Consider the following 20336-nt stretch of genomic DNA (forward strand, 5'->3'; position numbering starts at 1 on the left):
ACACACAGACAGCACGCCCCCCCCCTCTCCCCTCCTCCCCCCCCACACACACACCCGTATACATGCACCACCGCCACTCCCCACATACACGCATCACCCCACTCCCCTACACACACGGCACTACCCCCCCCACAGACACCACGACACCCCCCCCACACACGCATCATCACACTTCCCCACCCACACACATCCACATACCTATGTACCGCCACCAGTCCTCAACGCACACCCCCTACACACATCCCTCCATACACACTCACATCCCATCCACACTATCAAACACCCCCCACTCAACAAGTCCCAGGGTCGCAACCAGGCACCAGAGCACGTACCTGCCAGCCGCCGCAGCGGCAGGTCCAGGTCAGCCCAGCCCCCCCCCGGCACAAGCCGACCCCCCACCCCCAAGAGACAGGGCACAACCCCGGGCACCGGAGCCCGGGACCCCGCCCAGCCCACCCCACGGCGGCACAGGCGCCCGTTACGGAGTCATGCCCGCCAACCCATCCCCCGCCAGCGACCTCGCCCCGCCGCTGCGCGGCAACTCCAGCCGCTGGCCCATCCAGGTCCACAGTAGGGCTAGAAACCTAGCCACTCCAGCAATGGAGCAGTCAAAATCCCCCCCCAGGAGCCCACCACAGACCCACAGCCCCCAGAGAACCCCAACCGGCCACCAACCCCGAGCGCAATAAGGTCACATTCTCCCCCCATACTAAGTGATGGAGCTGATCACAGGGGACCAGAGGGAATAAAGTTCAGCTGACTGATCTCTTGAGGAGGCAGACATCATCTCGACACTGATGTGATCTAATAAGAGATTTCTGAACTGCTGGATACACAGACTTTGTTTGCTTTTCCAGTTTAGAAGGATAGTTTTCTTTGCGATACATAAACTGGTGAGGATTAAGTTTGCAGAATTAAATTCTATGTTAATTTCACCCAAGTAACCCAGTAGGCCCAGTTTGGGGTTTGTAGGGATGTTACATTTGAAGCAATTTGACAGATCTTTACATACCTGAAACCAGAATTCCTGGACAGGTGGGCAAGACCACAAAGCATGGTAGTAGCTGTCAGTCGTGTTGCCAGTGCAGTGTGGACAGATGTTTGATTGTGACAGACCCATCCTGAACATCCTGTGTCCTGTATAATGAGTTCTATGCAGAATTTTAAATTGTATTAGTTGCATGTTTGAATTCTTAGTCATTGTAAATGTATTTGAACAGATTTGTGACCATTCATTTTGGTCAAAGTTACTGGATAAGTCTGCTTCCCATTTAGAAGTTGGGAGACATATGGAATCGTCTAGCTTTGATAGTAATCTATATATTTTGGATAACAGTTTCGGGGCATTGAGATTTAAGAATTCTGCAGCCCTGATAGGTAGCTGCAAGTTTAATTGATCAGGGGTGTATTTCTTACCTATAATAGATTTAAGTTGGTGGTATTCTAAGAATTTTGTGCTGCTGATTTCATATCGTGAAGTAATTGTATCAAAAGGGAGAAAGTTCCCATTTTCTATTAAATGTTCTAACTGTTTTATTCCTTTATTCTTCCACTGAGGGAAGTTTATCATTTTCCGGTTTTGCTGGATGTCGGGATTGTTCCAAATAGGTGTAAGTTTGCATGGAATAAGCAAGGATTTGGTTAGTTTAAGAAATTCCCACCAGGCCATTAGTGAGGAGCTGATATTAATGCTTTTAAAGCATTTTTGGCGTTTGACAGCTGTGCTGATAAATGGCAGGTCTGAAATTGCCATATCCTCACACATAGCTTCTTCTATATTAAGCCATGGTTCATCTAGATAGCTAGGTTTAAGCCATTTAGAGATGTATTGTAGTCTATTGCTTATAAAGTAATTTTGGAAATTAGGCAAGTCTAAGCCACCGCTATCTTTAGTCTTCTGGAGTGTTTTTAGACTAATCCGTGGTGGTTTGTCTTTCCAGAGAAATCTAGTAACATTAGAGTCCAGCGATTTAAACCAGGTGGAGGGAGGTTTAATGGGGATCATTGAAAACAGATAATTGATTTTAGGTAGAATCATCATTTTTATAGTTGCAACTCTTCCCATTAGTGATATGGGTAAAGATTTCCACCGTGTGAGATCGTCCTCAATTGTTTTTAGTAGAGGGACATAATTTAGCTTTATAAGGTCTGACAGTCTGGGTGAGATGTTTATTCCCAAGTATCTAATATCTCCTGACTGTAAAGCAGTGTCAGGAGTATTATGGAAGGAACAGTTGATGGGTAGAACGGTGGTTTTAGACCAATTAATGGAATATTCAGAAATTGATGAGAATTTATTGATGAGTGCGATTGTCTGACAGATGGATGATTGTGAATTTTGAAGGAAAAGTAATACATCATCAGCATAAAGACTGGTCTTATGCTCCATATTTCTACAGTTAATGCCTTTAATGTCTTTGTTTTGTCTAATGCTAGCTGCTAAGGGTTCAATAAAGATTGCAAAAAGTGAGGGGGAGAGTGGACAGCCTTGTCTGGTGCCTCTCTGCAATCTGAAGCTGTGAGAAGTTTGATCATTTGTCCTGACGCATGCATTTGGATTGCTATACAGTATCTTTATCCAGTCGATAAACGATGAGCCAAACCCGAATTTTCTTAATGTTGCAAATAAGAATTTCCAGTTCACCCTGTCAAATGCTTTTTCAGCATCTAGAGAGATTATTGTAGTTTCCAGGTTATGTATGGTGGCATAATCAATTAGATTTATTAGTCTGCGCGTATTAGTGGTGGAATGTCGTCCCTTGATAAATCCTGTTTGATCAGGATGTATGATAAGTGGAGTTATTTTTTCTAGTCTTGTAGCAAGCACTTTACTGATTATTTTAAGATCTACGTTCATTAGTGATATTGGACGATAACTAGATGGGAGCTTGGGGTCTTTTCCTGGTTTTAGTATTACTGTAATACTAGCCAAATTCATGTTTTGAGATATTCGACCTTTTTCCTTAATTTCTGAAGCCATTTTATAAAAAGTGGGTGCTAGTGTAGACCACAATTCTTTATAATATTCAACTGGAAAACCGTCTGGTCCTGGAGCTTTATTGCTGGGCATGTGTTTTAAAGCTTCATGTAGTTCCCCTACTGAAATGGGTGCGTCCAAAACCATTTCCTGATCCTGTTGTAACTTTGGAAGATTGAGGTAGCTGAGAAATTCCTCAATGCTGTTGTCTGATGGATCTGTTTCTGAGGAATATAATGTTTTATAGAAATCCCTAAATGTGTCATTTATTCCATCAAGATCATGGAGGATATTTCCTCTTGAATCTTTAACAGAGGAGATGGTTGTTTTCTCCTTGTTTGCTTTTAATTGATTTGCGAGAAATCTTCCAGATTTGTTGCTATGTTCAAAATTCTCTAAGCGAAGTCTTTGTAGCAAAAACTGGGTTTTTTGGTTAATTATTTCATTCAGCTCTAGTTTAGCCTTTCTTATGTGATTCAGCACTTGCTCTTCTGGAGAAGCCTTGTAGGCATCTTCTAGTGATTTTATTTTAAGCTCTAGTTCAGATATTTTTGAACTCTCCTTCTTTTTCTTATGTTATGAAAATGAAATTATTTTCCCTCTCATTACTGCTTTTCCTGCCTCCCAAAGAACACATGCTGATGTTCCTGGTATGTCATTGTTTTCTATATACAAAGACCACTCCCGTTTGAAGTAACTGATAAAATCAGGATCTTTAAGTAATGATGTATTAAGTCTCCATTTGCTATAAGATGGTTTAGTTTTCTTATTCATTAGGGTAAATGATACTGGTGCGTGATCACTGATAGTGATGGAATGGATTTTAGTTTCTGAGATACTGTTCATCATAGAGCTGTTAGTGAGGAAGTAGTCTATTCTGGAGTATGAGTGGTGGACAGATGAAAAGTAAGTGTACTCTCTAGCAGTGAGGTGTTGTGAGCGCCAGACATCACAAAGACCAAAATCCTCCATATATTGTTTAACAACTCTTGCTGACTGCCAGACCCTATGTTTCCCTGTTTCCCAGCATCATGTTAATCTACTACACTGTAAAAAAGAAAAAGTTGGGTGAACTTAAAATTTCAAGGCAACAAACTTCGATAAAACTTTTAAATCTTACTTGCTCTAACTCTTTCATTTAAAATTGCACACTGCTAATGTAACTCAACTTGATAATTTAATTTCAATCACTTCTAATCAAATGCATAAAAAATTACAGATGCAACATATATCCTCAAATCCTTAGTTTTATTTAAACTAGCAGCATTGAATCAAATAAAAAGGCAAATAAAAAACAGCTTGTGCTTTTATCAATATAAGAAAAATGAAAGACAACTTGTGCTCATCAAAAAAGAACAGTTGGACAGTCCTATGCAGTCTTGAAAGATGTGATTTCAAAGCACTGATGGTTCTGAAAGTGCAGCATTCCCTGTGTTTGCAAAGCCATGTTGAACCTCTGTGATGTAGCCGATAATGTTTCAGCTGAACAGCTTCCATGGCGTTGGTGAACTTGCAGAACATGAACTGCATTAGTTTCAATCTGAAAAACAAAGATGACAATTTACAGGGAATTAGTGTGGCTGTCAGCTGCAATGTTATACGTTACACATAACATTTTATAAATTTAATGACAATGCAAAGACTAGACCCTTGAGCTAAAAAGACTACACATTCAGTGGTTTTAATTTTAATAAATTTTTCTGCAGTAAACATTAATTACAAATAACATATATTATTTAAGGTTATCAACCTATATCTATACCTAAACCAAACACCTACATCAGATTAGGTTAAGAAAGTCAGCAGTCAGTATAAAACAGGGCAGTCAATGAAATGCATTTCAATGTTTTTAAACAGAAGGACAATATATCCAGGCCTGGCAGCCCACAGTGGGTCATAGTACAAATATTTAAACCTTTTTTTAATCAAAAACAATGTAGTAAATTCAGGGCAGGCCTATATTTTGACCAACACAATATTTTAAATAGGTAGATTGGCCTTTCCCACCATTACACTATAATAATTTTATCAACTCTGATATGACTTACATCTCATCATTTTAATATGTAAGTGGTAGTAGCATGAAGTGTTTTATTGAACTCAGCATGATGTAAATGTTACTACAAAAAAGTGTTACACAAACTGCTCCATGTTGTCCTGATACTTAGTACATGAAATATCAGCTAATGTGTTAGCATTAAAACCCTAATGGCTACTCCTTTAGCTGCAGCTAGTAGGCGAGCATGAATTAACTGAATACTAACCAGAAGAAGAAAACATGTCTTGTCCTGTTTGAACGGTACTAACTAGCAGAAGCTAACATGTCTTGTCCGGTTTGAAAGGTATCAGCCCAGATAAGCTAGCTGCTAACTCATGCAGCAGTTCTGCTAACGGCTGCTGAGTTAAAAGCTGTTTGTGTTTAAAGGTTGAAAATGTGTAGGTTGCCTCCTCCATAAATCTACAACATACTACACAACACTAGTCAACACTTCCCATACCATTTATACTTAATTTAAATTAAAACTTACCTGCATGGAGTCCAGCTCGAGGCAGCACAGCCAGGTGAGACTTCAAGTGAAAATTGCAAACTCAAAAAGTTGGTTTTCCCGCATTTTACAACAAAAAAATTAAAGTTAGCAGAACTGTTGTCCCTTGTATTGAACTCCAACTTAAAGTTATCATTTTTAACAACTCACCTAACTGTTTTGGAGCAAACAACTTGCTTGTTTTGTTGTGATTACTAACATTATTGCTTTAAATGCCATTAATACAATCAATACAAGTTGGATTTTTTTGCAGTGTATAAAGGTTTTTGTTGGTGAGCCTTTTTTCATTTGCCATATTAAGTTATTTATTAATAAAATGAGAAATGCGCGTTTTCTTATTGGTGTCTTTTCCAGCAGAGGCCTAAAACACAGGTGTTCAATGTGTTAAAGACATCAGATGTTAAAACTAATGTAAAGACTTTGTTTTAACCTTTGCTAATGTGTGTATTTTATGTTGTCTGTTAAATAAATCTTTCATACTAAAAGTTACTGGTAAAGCTTCCCAGTAAATACTGTGGAAGTTGCATAAAGTTTCACCTTGGCGAATGCTTAATGTACATCTTCTATCTGAATTATTGTCTTGTCAAGCTGAAGAAAAGGTTGTACCTGCTGGACAGATCACCATATGGGATTTTTTAGATCTGTTTTGTCCCTGATAGACAGTGTCTTTGGAACAAAGAAATACTTCCTGTTGGTAGTTTTGCTTCTAATCTAAAATGGGCGTGTTTATAAGGAGCTGGTGGATGTCCTACAGCAATTCTACATCCAATGTTTAACTAAACACATCTAAACACATGCCAGCGTGCCATGTTGACTGTCTCAGAGTATTGTTGCAATATGCCAACATGTCCACCATTTCTATTGGAAAAACAGGCCACTTCACACAATTTGTCTTGTTAGTACCTGTTTGGACCCCTTATGCCTTCAGAAGTGCCTTTATTCTTGGTGTCATGAGGAGATTTTTCTTGACATTGACATGAAGCATCATACAGTCTGATTGGGATCTGGTGACTGTGGAGGCCGTTGGACTACAGTGGACTCATCGTCATGAGAAGAAGATGGAGATGACGTGGGCTGTGTGACATGGTGCATTATACTGCTGAAAGTAGCCAGAAGATGCTAAACTGTGGTCATAAAGTGAACCAAATAAAATGCATATAAATATCCCCAACATCATTACATCATCATCAGCAACCTGAACACTTGATGGAAGGCAGGATGGATCCGTGACTTCATGTCATTTATACCAAATTCTAATGCTACCATCTGAATGTGGACTCATCAGGCCAGCCAATGATTTTCCATCTTCTCTTGTCCAGTTCTAGTGAGACCATTTGCTTCAACCACTGGCAACCAGTCTGCCCATTCTCTTCATTTTCATCCTGACAGCTGCTGCTCATCGTGCTTTAGCTGTAAACCCTGGAGATGGTTGTGTTTGAAAACCCTGTGGATCAGCAGTTTCTGAAATACTCAGACCAACAATAAGCCACGTTGTCTCTTCTTCAGTCCAGTTTCGTCCTCATTCTGATGCTCAGTGTGAACTTCTGCAAATCATCTAGACCACATTGATGTCACTGGTATTAAAAAGCAGTTTAACAAGTAGCAGGTAGATGTAATCTATGGTACTTCCTGCAATGAAAGTTGGTTATGCTGAACAGTAGCAACTCCACCTGCATCTACAGCATATTAAAAGAATTTAAGGATAATTGGTAAATATTTTTCCCACAACTGGTAAGTCATAATAACCTTAACTGTACTGATTTTTGATGGGATTGTTCTTCTTTATTTAGCTTCTTGACATTTAGAGAAAAGCAACAAGTCTGAGGAGTAAAAACAAGATTGAACTTCCTTTGTCTTTCCTGATTCTTCAGCGTTACAACAGAAAATCAACATGACTTAAACCTGAAATTCTGGCTCTGAAACAAACAGAGATGCGTTATGAAGCCATGCAAAGCTGGAAGATGATTATGACCATCTGAATCTGATTTGTTTTACATTGCACAGAATATCACCAGAAATATAATTCTAAATTATATTTAAAAAAATGCACAAGTCTGTTTTTCATTCTGCACAATTATAAATCTTGTCTTGTTTCCTTTTAGATTGTTGCTATGATGGTGTCCTGAACTGGTCACTATGTAAAAAAACCAGTTGCTTTTCTGTCCTTTAACAAAGCTGAGGACACCTCCTTGTCGATCACTGCTGTTTAGAACAAGATAAGAGGCTGAAACATGAAACTTTGCAAGTTTGCTTATAAGTTGTCCTGAGATAAAATTCCTATCAAGCTAAACTTGCAGCAGGATCAACGCAGAAGAGGATGATGCAGATGAAAATGTTCATATTTAACCAGACAGCAGAAGCTGCAAACACAGCTGAACAGCTTTCTCTCATTCATTTAGCTCCTGATCCTGCAGCTAATTGATATTTATCCCGAGAACATCTGATCAGACACCAAATAAATAACATCCGCAGATTGAAAAATCACCTGCATTTGTTTTTGCACCACCACAGATAATAACTAAACTGTTCCATATCTGCACCTTCTTGTTTACACCTGTGAAAATCTTTCTTTTGTTTTCAAAGTGATACTGCAAATCAATACATAAGCATGCTTCTTAGCTTTAGGTGTTTAAAGCTTTATCAGTAAGTTTTAAAAAATCTGCAAGTACATTTTAATTACATGGCATGTTCATTTAATAAAAAAAAAAAATCATATAGAATAGCAGTGAGTGATAAGTTGTATAACTTGTTAAAACCTCTTCTTATACAGACAAATCCACTATACTCTGAAGGTACAGCTGGATATGAGAGTGTGACAGTGGAAGGGAAAGTGAAGGCTGAGGTGAGAAAGTTGGTCTTTGAAATGCCAGAGAAACTAACGCATGATGGCAGGTTGTTGGGGTGAAAGAGCTGATTTCTCCGGGTTTAGTCTCATCCAGGCGTAGCAGGCTTGATGACCTCAGCTCTGGCTCAAGTGTATGAAACAGTTTGTCGTGACCAGGTGGCGTTAGCCTATTGAGGGATTTAAAAGTCAGCAATATAATTGTGAAATCAATAGTGTAGCGAGCAGGAAGGCAGTGAAGGGCAAACAGGACCAAAGGCCCACAGCGCTCTCCTGAAGGACAATTTCTGGACCTTATAAGGTACTTCTCTCCGTTATGAGCTTTTACCTGCTGAAGATGAGGACTTTTCCCTGTAAAGGTGGCTGCAGCAGCTTAGATTTGTGCTTAGTAGACACGTTGGATCATTCACACTTATTCAGTTGAAACTGGATTAACCCTTTAAAGCCCGACCCATGAACAAAACAATTAGAAAAGTCCAATTTTTCTGAAGTATGAAGTTTTTATTTGGCCTTTTTGATAAAATATTTTTTTTAAAAATAACAATTTTTTAGGGAATATTTACCATTTATTAACATGTGATATGCATATAAGTGTGTTCTCCTGCTTCTTGCAATCCATCAGGGGCAGCAGACGAGTATCAGACAGGTTTAATGAGATTTTTAACAACATTTTTACCATAAAGTGATGCAAAAGTTTTCAAAATCTGTACGAATAATAATTGATACATTTGGCTTCATAGGGTTGCAGGAAAGTCGTGTATTTGTGAAAATAACTTTTTTTAACTTATTGCCTGATGTTGCACTTCCCCAGCTGCACAAATCAATATTTCTTTGTGACTAAAACTCAAAGAAATTAAAGAAAAGAAGTTGCAGCGGTGATGTAAGAAAATACTGATATACTGAAATATCGCAATATTTTGTGTGACAATATATCAAGACTGAAAAGCAGTGTATCGAATCAAACAACTAATCTTCATCTTGCATAAAGATCAGTGTTTTTATTTATTCTGCAGTGAAATGTAGATCCTCTATTCTGTGTTTACTAGTAAAGAAAAACTGCAGTATATTGTCTTGCATACATATATATCCTGATATATCGCAATATATTGTATCATTGGACCGTATTGAGATACATATTGTATCGGCAGATTCTTGCCAATACACACCACTTATAAGTTTACATGTGAGACTGTGACATGTCGAGTTTTCGTGTTTGCACATCAGTTGAGTCATTCATCTACGGCTGCAGAGCCCTTTCCAGTCACCTCCTCGCTCTTCATCGCTTACACATCATTCCCATCGCAAAGCCAAACCAACACCATGAGCAAAAGGATGATAAAACTCGCTAACTCCCACAGGCAATTCATCCCTCGCTGACCCACTTGTTTTCCCAATCTGACAAGTGTGATTTAAGAACTGCGGTAGGCTGGCAGTGCCATGCGGCCGTGTTTGGCTGCACTTACCTGCTTCAGGGGCTGAAAGGTAGTCACATCGCTGCTTTGATGCTTTTCTTTTGCCTTGTCATTAAAGTAAGAGTGATCGATAAAACTTCATGCAATGCCCGGAGCTTTCAGACGACTGAAGACTTTTCTTTTTTTTGCCTTGAAAAATGGTTCTGCTCAAGGTGTCAACATTACACAGAGAGGAAGCTGCTGAGCACAACAGATGCATAAAACATATGTTGAGCATGACTGGACACAGAGCGAAACCACAGCTTTCCTCAAACACGCTGTGTTGAACAAACAAGCCTCTGCTTTTCTTCATTTGAATAAAACTCTGTCTCTTGAAATGTCACATTTTATCCAAGCTCTACTTTCATGCAGCATCCAGAGTTTTCGGTGTGTAAAGGAGAGAGCAGGGAGGTGCTTCGTAAAGCATCCATACAGGAGGTTTTATCACCGGTCATTCACTCAGGCTGGGTGTTAAAAGACTGAAGTGGATTAATCACTCACAAGTGGCCAACGCTCTCCGCAGGCTTCAGACTGATGTGTTTATCTGCAATCTAAAAATGCTCCCTTTTTATTCCTAATAGTTAACTGTCCTTTTCCACATGGACCTGAATGCTTCTTTACCACATGCCAAAAAAAAAAAAAAAAAAACCCACTGAAGTGAGCTGAGGATGAGGCGTAGCTGTGAAATGTTTCATTGGAAGTGGACGCCCATTTCTGTACAATTCCTCTGTTTTCCTCCCTCTGGAAAACGTAGCCGCAGCTACTGTGGTTTTATGTGAGACTCGTAATTTTGAGCTCCCACACAAACCTTTGTGAACTAACAAACTTTCTGTGTGTGTGACCTTAACATTTTGCCCTGAAAGACGGAGCTTTGATACAGACTGCTCGAATCGCTGCTTCACAAAAGCCAGAAACATTTAAAAACACTCCACACTCTGGTCAAAGCCTGTTCCAGCGACTGCAATCCGGCTGGAGATGCAGGAGCAGGAGAGGAAGGACTACTACAGCAGAGGCCATTTATGTGTTTTTTTTATTTTCTTTTATGAGAGATGGCTGTGATGGAAGTGAAATTATTGTGTTATATTTTAGTATATTAGGTTGTATTACACAGATAGATTTTTATTTAAAGTTTGTTGTTAGCTTTTGATGAGTGTGAGAACGGGGACAGGTAATTTATGTCACGTCAGGGGGTGGTGTGGTTTTTTTTTGTGGTTTTTTTTTTTGTTGGAAATCAGTGTCAGGTGGTGTGAGAAAGGTTGAAATGATTTTTTTTTTTTTTTTTTTTTTTTTTTACTACTTTCAGGCGTTTTGTTGGTTTTATTTGTTAACTGGAACAAATATATAATGATCCACCTTTTCTATTTTTTATCCATCCATCCAGCCATCCATCCATTTTCTAAACCACTTAATCCAATTCAGGGTCGCGGGGAAGCTGGAGCCTATCCCAGCTGGCTTTCGGCGACAGGCAGGGTACACCCTGGACAGCTCGCCAGTCCATCGCAGTCTATTTTTTATTTAAAGAAAAATTAATTATTTGCAATTTTCTAAATCCTTTCCTTTTTTTTTTTTTTTTGTTTTATTCAGATTTTTGGAAGTGCAGGCAGTCCACGCTGCCACCGCCTTTCAAAGAAAAAGGCTGGTACAACTCCTACTGCTACTTTATATTCTATTAGTTCATGTGACCAAACAAATTTGTCTCTTTTATTCATGTTGAACCATATATAAACCAAAATCAAACATGTTTTTCATATTGTCTTGGAATTTTTCCATTGACTCTGCAGGAAATGTGTGTTCAGTAACAGACTGGGGGCAAAAACCCGCAACTTTTTCTCCTCCTCTAACCTGAGCATGTTTACAGAATTACTTTCACATTTTATTTTCATTTTAAACAACTTTGTAGTAACTCCTATCCAGGCCTTGTTTGTTCTTATGTCCATAAAAATCAAAACCTTTCCAAACGCTAGCCTTCATAACGGATAATACTCGACAGCAGTGGCTTCAAGTGGCGTGTCCGTCTGCTGAAAGTAACCAGGCAGCACGCGCAACTTTTATGTTCCTGCTACAGCTCACAGCTGCATTTGTCATTTCACTATTACAAAAAAATAATTGTTTTTTAATGTTAATGTATGATAATTGAATCAGCGCCTGCTGCATTGTGATTTATTATGGTTAAATAATGGATCAACCTACCACAATTTTTCTGGCCAGACAGTGAATAATACAAATAAACATACATCAAACATACAGTAAAGTGCAAACCAGCTGTGGGATATAATGTGTAAAGTGTTTATTTCAGGTGCCTGAGGTTAAAGTGTTTTATTTTTATTACATAAATAAAACACAACCGCTTACCATTTAATCACACATACAAAGATGATGCAGCACATGTATACATCTGTGTATTTAAAAAGTTCCCATCTTATAAAATATTACAGGAATAAAACACTTCAACACCAAAGCAAGGTGTACATTTATGTCTGTGTGCTGCAGGGGATCTGTCTATCCCTGAGAACAGATTTAGATGCTTATAAGCCCGTTTTTTTAGATAAAAAATTGGTGTAAGTGTGTGTTCTCTTATTCTCTTATTACAGGTGACTTAATGTTCCAGATGTTTCTACCCCTCTCTGACAGCACAGATTGTCCATGTGGGGAGCATCAGTGGGGGACCTTACGTTCTCCTTTTGCAGCGGCTCCAACGAGCAACTTTTGGTTCACAGTGATGATGCCGCTGCTTAATACTTTATATATGGGACAGGCGTATCTAAAAGTTAAAGGTAAAATTAAAATAAAAAACCTGATAGTATGAAAGCAGGTGTCCTGTCAAACCTTTTTGTGGAATGATTCCACAGGTTTCACTGCAGCTGCACCATGAGAGACCAGTTTGTGAAGCCATTATCTATGAGGAATATTCTGGCCACATCAGGCCATGATCTGATGATCTGTTTAAAATCTGCAGATAGAATGTGTAGAATTTCATTTAATTTTAATTTGAAATAGTTCTTTCAAGATTAGTTCTTTACTAACTTGTCAAGTTTCACAACAATGTTGGTCTATCCCTTTTATTTCGGTGCTTTTTATGCTTGAATGATTCACAGATCAGGGTGAAGAATCTTAAACAAAACAACAAAGAAAACACATCCACCTCTAAATGCTCAGGTTGAAGGCCTGGACTGAAAAAGACCTCCAGGGACCTGACCGTTTACTCGGAGCCACTTGAAAAGATGACGTTAAAATCTGAACACAAAAATCTTTGCGTTTATCTTGGTAAAAGTTTAGGATTTACTCCTGCTTTGTTTTATTCTTTCTTTCTGTCTTGCCTCGTTTCTCGAGCTTCTCATCAACGGTCCGGTTATAAACCTGTTCAAACCTGTTTTACAAACTGGGAAAACAAAGCAGACTGAATTTGTTGGAATTTAATGTGCCATTACTGCCTATCTTGTCAGCTCAGCTCCAACAGCGTTTGCCTCTCCTTGTCATGCAATCCTTATCAGACTTCCGACTCCAAGTTCGCCCAAACAGAGAACAAATCTGCATATTACAGATCAAGGGCAAACTACAGTAGGCGCAGCCAGTCACTCATGATAACAATCACTTCCTATTTACTTTTTTTTTTTTTTCTTCCTCATGAAGATGTTAACAAAACCAGATCTCCATCAGCCGCTCTTCTGCTTTGTTTTCTTTTCTCTGATCAGTTTCTGATGATTACGGTGAAGGTGAGCAGTCAGTTTCCACAACCTGGCGATATCACTTCTCTAAATTTCCTTAGATATGCAAATCTACCTGGGCACATCGGGTAGCTGAGTTGCAGACAGGTGAAATCAATTGGTATCGTGTGTGTGTGTGTGTGTGTGTGTGTGTGTGTGTGTGTGTGTGTGTGTGTGTGTGTGTGTGTGTGTGTGTGTGTGTGTGTGTGTGTGTGAGCTCCCGCCATGCGTGCATCCTTCCAACATTAACTAGGTCATTGTTTCTGCTGCTGGGAATATGTACTGCATGTACACTTATGCAGCCTGTACCTTCTTATTTATGATGGTGCAGGCAGTCTGTATAGATGTCATACAAAGTTTACAGGTGGAGGAAAACATAACTTTCTCTCTGAAAGTTATGTTTTCCCAGAGCAGCAGATTAAAGCTTTGTTTCTACCATATGCTTTAAATCAAGCAGAGATGCTCAACTGGTAAAACTTAAATTGAGAGATATTTTTCCCTGACTCCACAGTTTGTTGTTTTCTGTTTTTCTTTTCATGAAGCTGCCAACAAATAAATAGATTTTTTTTTTTTTTAACCCTGCTGCACATTGTCTTTCTCGCTTCCGTCTCTTTGCAGCGTCCTCGTCTGGCCCCAACATCACACTGGAGGGAGAGTACCACTGTCACCAGGGACCTGGCATCCCATTAGACAAATTATGTGACTTCAGCACAGACTGTCCACGCGGAGATGATGAAGGCGACCTTTGCCGTGAGTACACTGTGATACGGGAACACGAGAACGTGCACTTTAGTCGCGGCTTTTCTCTGTGTTTGTTTGGGAAGTCAGCGGCCCTTAATGAAGCTTCTGCACCGAACCCAACGGTGCAACAACTGACCGCCTGCATGTGCCTCCGTGACAGAGATGCAAAGAGGAGGTCCTACAAAAAAAAAAAAAAAAAAAAAAAGAGCGCAGATGTGCTCGGCTAGCATTTCTCACCCTTGACATGTTCCACGGTTGTTATTTCTATCTCTTTGCACATTTGTTTTCTGCCGTTCTCAGGGCTTAAGAGGAACGCCAGCCAAGTATGCTGACATCTTATTCACAAGTCCCTTAGGTCGGATGCTTTGAGTGTGTGTGTGTGTGTGTGTGTGTGTGGAGTCTTTTTTTACTCCTGTCTGCATGCACACAGTTTTACTTTGCTTATGAAATTTATTGACACACGGTTCAGAAGTCTCGCCCCACACCTTTTAACGTACAATAATAATGTTGCAGCCGATTCCAGAGTTTTTCACCCATAATAAACTGGCTGGAATTAATTTGCCGGCATCCACAGAGAGGGTCAGCCTCCCATGTGCTGCTTATTAAAATGATGCCCGCTCCCTCCTGTGTGTGTGTGTGTGTGTGTGTGTGTGTATAGGTTTGCTAACAATGGGAGCAGAAAGATAAGAGAGCAACGATAAGGTGAAAATTCCAGCCGAGACACAGATTCTCTCTCTACTGCAGGAGGACTTATCAATGCTAATTGGCCTAAGAGGCTAGCCCAAGGGTATAAGCTCCATTTCAATGTAATGCTTGTGTAACATTTTGATACTTAAATATTTGAGTGTGACTTACAATAAGTGAAACACTCAGTCGGGTTGGTGCGAAATCATCTGTGAATAATTCTGCATTTTAAGCGGAGCAAGGAAACTGGAGATGGTGGGTCTTGCAGAGGAAGATTTAGTATGTTTTGCCTGCATTTGCACACTCCTTGTTCACAGTGTGCTTCATCATAATTGGAGTGTTTCCAGGCAAGAAGGCCAGCTTTCATTACCTCTCAGTGGCTGATGTTGCTCTAAAAGACATTTAAAAACTTGTTTTTGGCTAAAAACAAGGAGCGATGAGCCATAAGATAAGTGGCGGAGCTAGACGCTTGTACAATGGGTGGCTAGAGGGGGGGGTAAAACCTTTATCATGGAGCCATAAAGTATGAAAACACTCACATACATTGCCTTGGCTTCTGACTGCTGTCACATGACAGAAACATTAGAAAACAGAACATCTTTTCGCTGGTGGTCCGGATCCCCAGATGGAAGTAAGTTGAAGTTATTTTACCGGTAAGTCATGTGGATCTACCAGTCGGTCCTTTTGGGGTGCAGTACATGGCGTTCAGTGCAGTAACGGGGACTCAATGGCCTCTCCCCCCACCAGTTCTGGCTTACTGTATCTAAATTGAATAAAAATGTGAACATTAGCCTGTAATCAGTCTTAGTTTGTATCTGAAGACATAAGAACGGCGACAAAATGATGTTTCTGACTTTTTGGGAAAGAGGAATGGAACAGATCACGCCGAGACATGCAAGTCATGGTTGGAAGACACAAGGACTCATTTTAAAAAATCTTATTTTTTATAGAAATAACTGGGAATATGTTGTCTTTCACGCGGGTTTCCTCCTTCCAAACTGGAAGGAAAATCTGGAAAATAAAAATGAAAGTCAGTATAATGTTCCCAAAATTGGGAATTGGCTAAATTGGCCGATTTAAAAGATTCATATTATTTTTTAATGCCCTTATAAACTTAGCACAGTCTGGTATGGGGAGGGATCTCAGCTTTGTTTGACCTTTTCCCTGTGTATGTAGCTTTTTTTTTTTTTTTTTTTAGCTTTTTGACTGTCTCAACTAAAGACTGGAACATTAGTCTATCCCCCCTGGGATAAAAACATGAATGCCCAGAGGGGGGGGCATCAAAAGCAGAGGGGGGGTAAATCCCCCTCATCCCCCTCAACAAATCGCACCCTGGTCACATGTTCTACATGATATGCATATTTCTGTCACTTACCAAGGTAAAAACAACAAACTGGCGCTCTGTATTTGCTACAGACACTCTTGCCAGCTTTGTAACTATATTTACAGGGTATTGAAATCCTTCTAACCACTCTAGCAACAACTTTAGTAACGTCTGTAGGTGGTTTTGGAGACTTGTGGAGACTGAGATGAAAGTATTCTTCTCAATGAGCAGCAGCGTTGCGCCACAGTCACACGGTGTTGTGTGGAAATAAGCAACTTTAACAACCTTACATAACATTAACTGTTGTATTTGCACAGGGACAGATTCTAGAAATGCGAAGACAGATTTCAATACTTTTAAAGAATGACTAAATAGGAAATCATTTTAAAACTGGATGTCCGACTGTGTCTGGAGAGATATTTCTGTCCTCCTTCTTTAGTGTTGATCGCCTGCGGTGGCACCTGGGGTGTCCTGAGTGGGCTGTGGCACCCTGGCCACCCCGCTAGCTTCGCCCCTGCAAAGTGGACTTTTTTGTGTTTGTTTGGTTTAGTTAGATACAGTCTGCAGCTTTCCCCAAGTCTTCATATTTATTCCATATTCTTCTCCCCCCCTTTCTACCTAAAATCACAGTGCCCCCTCACTAATACCCTATTCTCTATGATCTATACACAAATCAGCTGCATCTGACTTGATCTATTTAAATCCTTTATAAGCTCTGCCAAGGTTCATTACCGGAAAAGGCAAGAAAGAGGCAAGAGGAACAAACTTAGCTCACGTCAATCACAAAGATTTCTGACATATAAGGAAACTCAAATCTCTGTGGATCACCTTCACCATCCTACCCGGGCATCATTATGCACAAACACATCCTCCACTCTAAAAGTTCCAGTTTCTTATAGCTGATCTCAGCCTGTCTAAAGTCTGCAGACACCCCGTTGTCTTCCAGCTTTACGGATGCTCTAAAAAAAAAATGGAATTTCTGCTTTGCATCAAAGCAGAATTTTTTAAAAGGGTAGTGTATGAGGTGTCCCCCCCCCCAAAGAGAGGCCGGTGATGAGGACTGTCTTATTTTCTTATGATAGCTCTAAGCTATAGATAGTGCTAACCAGAATAAGAACAAAGCATGTGTCTATTTATTTACCTAACTTTATTTAAAGAGAGAGAATGTCTGTGGTTGGTATGTATTTTGCAAGGAAAAAAACCTCACCAGGGAAGCAGCTTTCCGACATGTTGGCATTCAAGATAAAACAAAACCCCAAAAAAACCCAACATGCTGCAGCATCCTCAGGGCTCCAGACTAAGTTTAGTTCACTGTCTGCTTCCGTAGACCTACATTTTGTGGGTGACATTGTCTTCTGAATTACAATAACATATTTCATTTGTTAGCATTTTGTCATCTCCTGTTGGGAGTTGTTGTTTGTTAAGATTGATTTGTGGCTTGGATTTAGTTTCAAAGCAACACTATCATCAACGTGTGCAGTGTTATACTTGAAAAAGAAAAACACAATCCATCGCGTGTTAGCCGCGGAAACTGGGCGAACCACTTTTTCCAAAATACACGTTTTAATCACCATATTTTCAGCTGGCTCTGAATAATTCTTCCTCAGCTTCACGGTCAGGATAACTGTCCTTACCTCCATGGATGGTGAGGGGCTTTCAGATGTAGCATCTGGAATATACGTCATGAGCAACACAGCACTTTTGCCAACAAAATTTCTGCCTCTGGAGTTACCAGTGGCTCCAGTATGTTTTCCTTTTACAAGCTGTTGTCATTTGTGGTGCTCCGAGAGAAGCATAGGAGTGGCAGTTTTTAAGAGCTGAAGCGACTGAGAGATGAATGATCCCTTTTTTTTACTCTGGGATTGATGTTTTTCAGACAAAAATCACAATTAAAAAAAGGAAAAAGAAAGCATATAAATTATCATTTTTAGAGTTTTTTTGTTTGTTTGTTTGTTTGTTTGTTTGTTTGTTTGTTTGGGTGGGAGGGAGCTTATTATCCACAACTCTGGACCTTTATCCTTCAAAATCCAGGGATTTTTGAAGGATTCTTTATCATAGCAAAATGGGCCCATTATCAGTATACAGTTCCAGCCGAAAATTTGGACACACTTTTCCATTGCACCTAATGGGGACACTACTTACTGGTAGTGTATATGCATGAAACTCCTGAAGAAGGTGCTAGTATCCAGAAAATTCAGGATACAACCATCCAGAACAGAAAAGAATAGAGGATCTTTGGAAATTTTCACCACTTAAAGAGGACAAATGAAGATAAAAAAAAACCATGCAGCAAACACCACAGTGTCGCCAAAAGACTGAATTTATATATACAAATATAGTGTGTCCATATAAAATTAATGTTGAAATAGAAATCACATTATGGGCGCAAATAAGCTGCTTGTCGAAGGTCTGCAGCCACAAAACACCATTTCCATAAATTTTTTTTACTAAATTAAAACAATATTTTTTTGACAAACAGCAATTGCGATTTATTGGTGTTTCCATTGAACAATGTTTAGCGTATAATCCTCAGTCTCATGCAACGTAGCCATGTAGCATTATGTTGGCATTCTCTACCTGCTGCGGCTTTTCAAGCTTTTCTCCCTCATTTTATTTTCTAAAACTCTGAAATCCGCTGTTGTTTGTTCCACACCGCGCCATCTTTTCCAGTAAAAAACTGGTCACAACCCCCCCATGTCACGTCCGGGGACACGTAAAACCAAAAAAGTGTTTCCATTAAACTTCTGTGATATATTTCTCTATCGAAACATCTGAAAAACCACCTCATGAGAGCGTAAACATTTTTTAGTGATATTTGAAACTTTTTTCCAAACCTAGGTGTTTTTTGGGAAATTAATTTTTTAGCTTTTAAATTAGTTTTTTTATTGCAATATTTAATAAATATATACAAACACACCCACAGTTTTTCTAGTTTTCTGTATTTTTAAGCATTTTTAGCGTCCTTTTGTGCATTTATTGTTTATCCCCTCAAAGTCATTGTCATAACTAGTAACAGAAAAGTACAGAAAAGTATAAACAGTCAGCAAATAGCCAAGTCATTTTCCCACAGCTAAATGGTGTTTGTTCATTTTAAGGACAATTTAAATATCAATAGGGAGGGACTTTAACGTAATCTGAGAAGGATGTGACTTCTAGGAACTAGAAAAACATGTGATCTTTACCAGGTTATACCATCAGGTACAAACGCCATATAATCAGTAATCAGTTATTTAACAAAAAACTATCCCATGTGCTGACGTGGTGTTTGAAAAGTTTATAGCATCACCTTCAGCAGCGATCTGCAGGTGTGTGTGTGTGTGTGTGTGTGTGTGTGTGTGTGTGTAGGTCTGACAGGATGTGGCCGTCAGTGTCGTTGGTTAAAAAAGACATAGAGAGCATGTCAAGTAAGCATGACCAAAATACACTCTAGAAATCATTAAGGGGCTTTCTGTCCCACACAGGACTCAGAAAAGACATGAACTTATGAGTCCTGATGAGTCACGACTGCGCCTCCTCCATCAAATCCCTCCGGCACCGGTGTCTCACAATAATCAATCATTTTCTGAAAGTTTCCACAAGGATTATATTAAAATCTAGTTATTTTTGTGGGGGAAAAAAGGGACAAAAATCAATCATTTCATGTGGTGCCATATTATAAATAATAATGGGTGAAAATATTTGCAGCAGCTCAAGATGTTAGCAAGACGACGGCATATAGACAAGATCGGTTGTTTCACCGGACTGGCGCCAACTTTCAGGCGTTTTCAGCGTTGAATGCTCTGGAGAATTGTGTCTTTTTGTGTGGTTTCACTCTGACTGCTCCCTAAAGACTTCCAGTCAACCTGTTAGTACTCACTTTTATCCCCAGACCCTCTAATTTCTATCCCACTCTCTGTTCCTACAGTCAGTCTGACACATCACCCCTTTTTCCCGACACACACAAAGCCATTAGTCTTCGCCGCACATGCTTCTCTCCTCTTCGCCTCTTCGCCTTTCCTGTCACTCAACATCGTTGATCACCGATCTCCGTCCCATCCCTGTCCTCTTTCTCCTTGGATACTTGGCTG

The 20336-nt window shown here is 39.7% G+C and overlaps 1 protein-coding gene across 1 annotated transcript in view; it reads left to right on the forward strand.

Moving 5' to 3' along the window:
- The window catches only part of alk (ALK receptor tyrosine kinase), a gene marked incomplete at both ends in the record, with an annotated part of 582154 nt that overhangs the window by 483249 nt on the left and 78569 nt on the right, over positions 1-20336 (forward strand). The window contains one exon of the mRNA XM_079262769.1: positions 14139-14270. Within this exon, the coding sequence (XP_079118895.1) occupies positions 14139-14270 (132 nt within the window). The remainder of the gene's footprint in view (positions 1-14138; positions 14271-20336) is intronic.

Source organism: Telmatherina bonti, assembly GCF_933228915.1.
Source record: "Telmatherina bonti genome assembly, chromosome: 22".
NCBI classification, from domain to species: Eukaryota; Metazoa; Chordata; class Actinopteri; order Atheriniformes; family Telmatherinidae; genus Telmatherina; species Telmatherina bonti.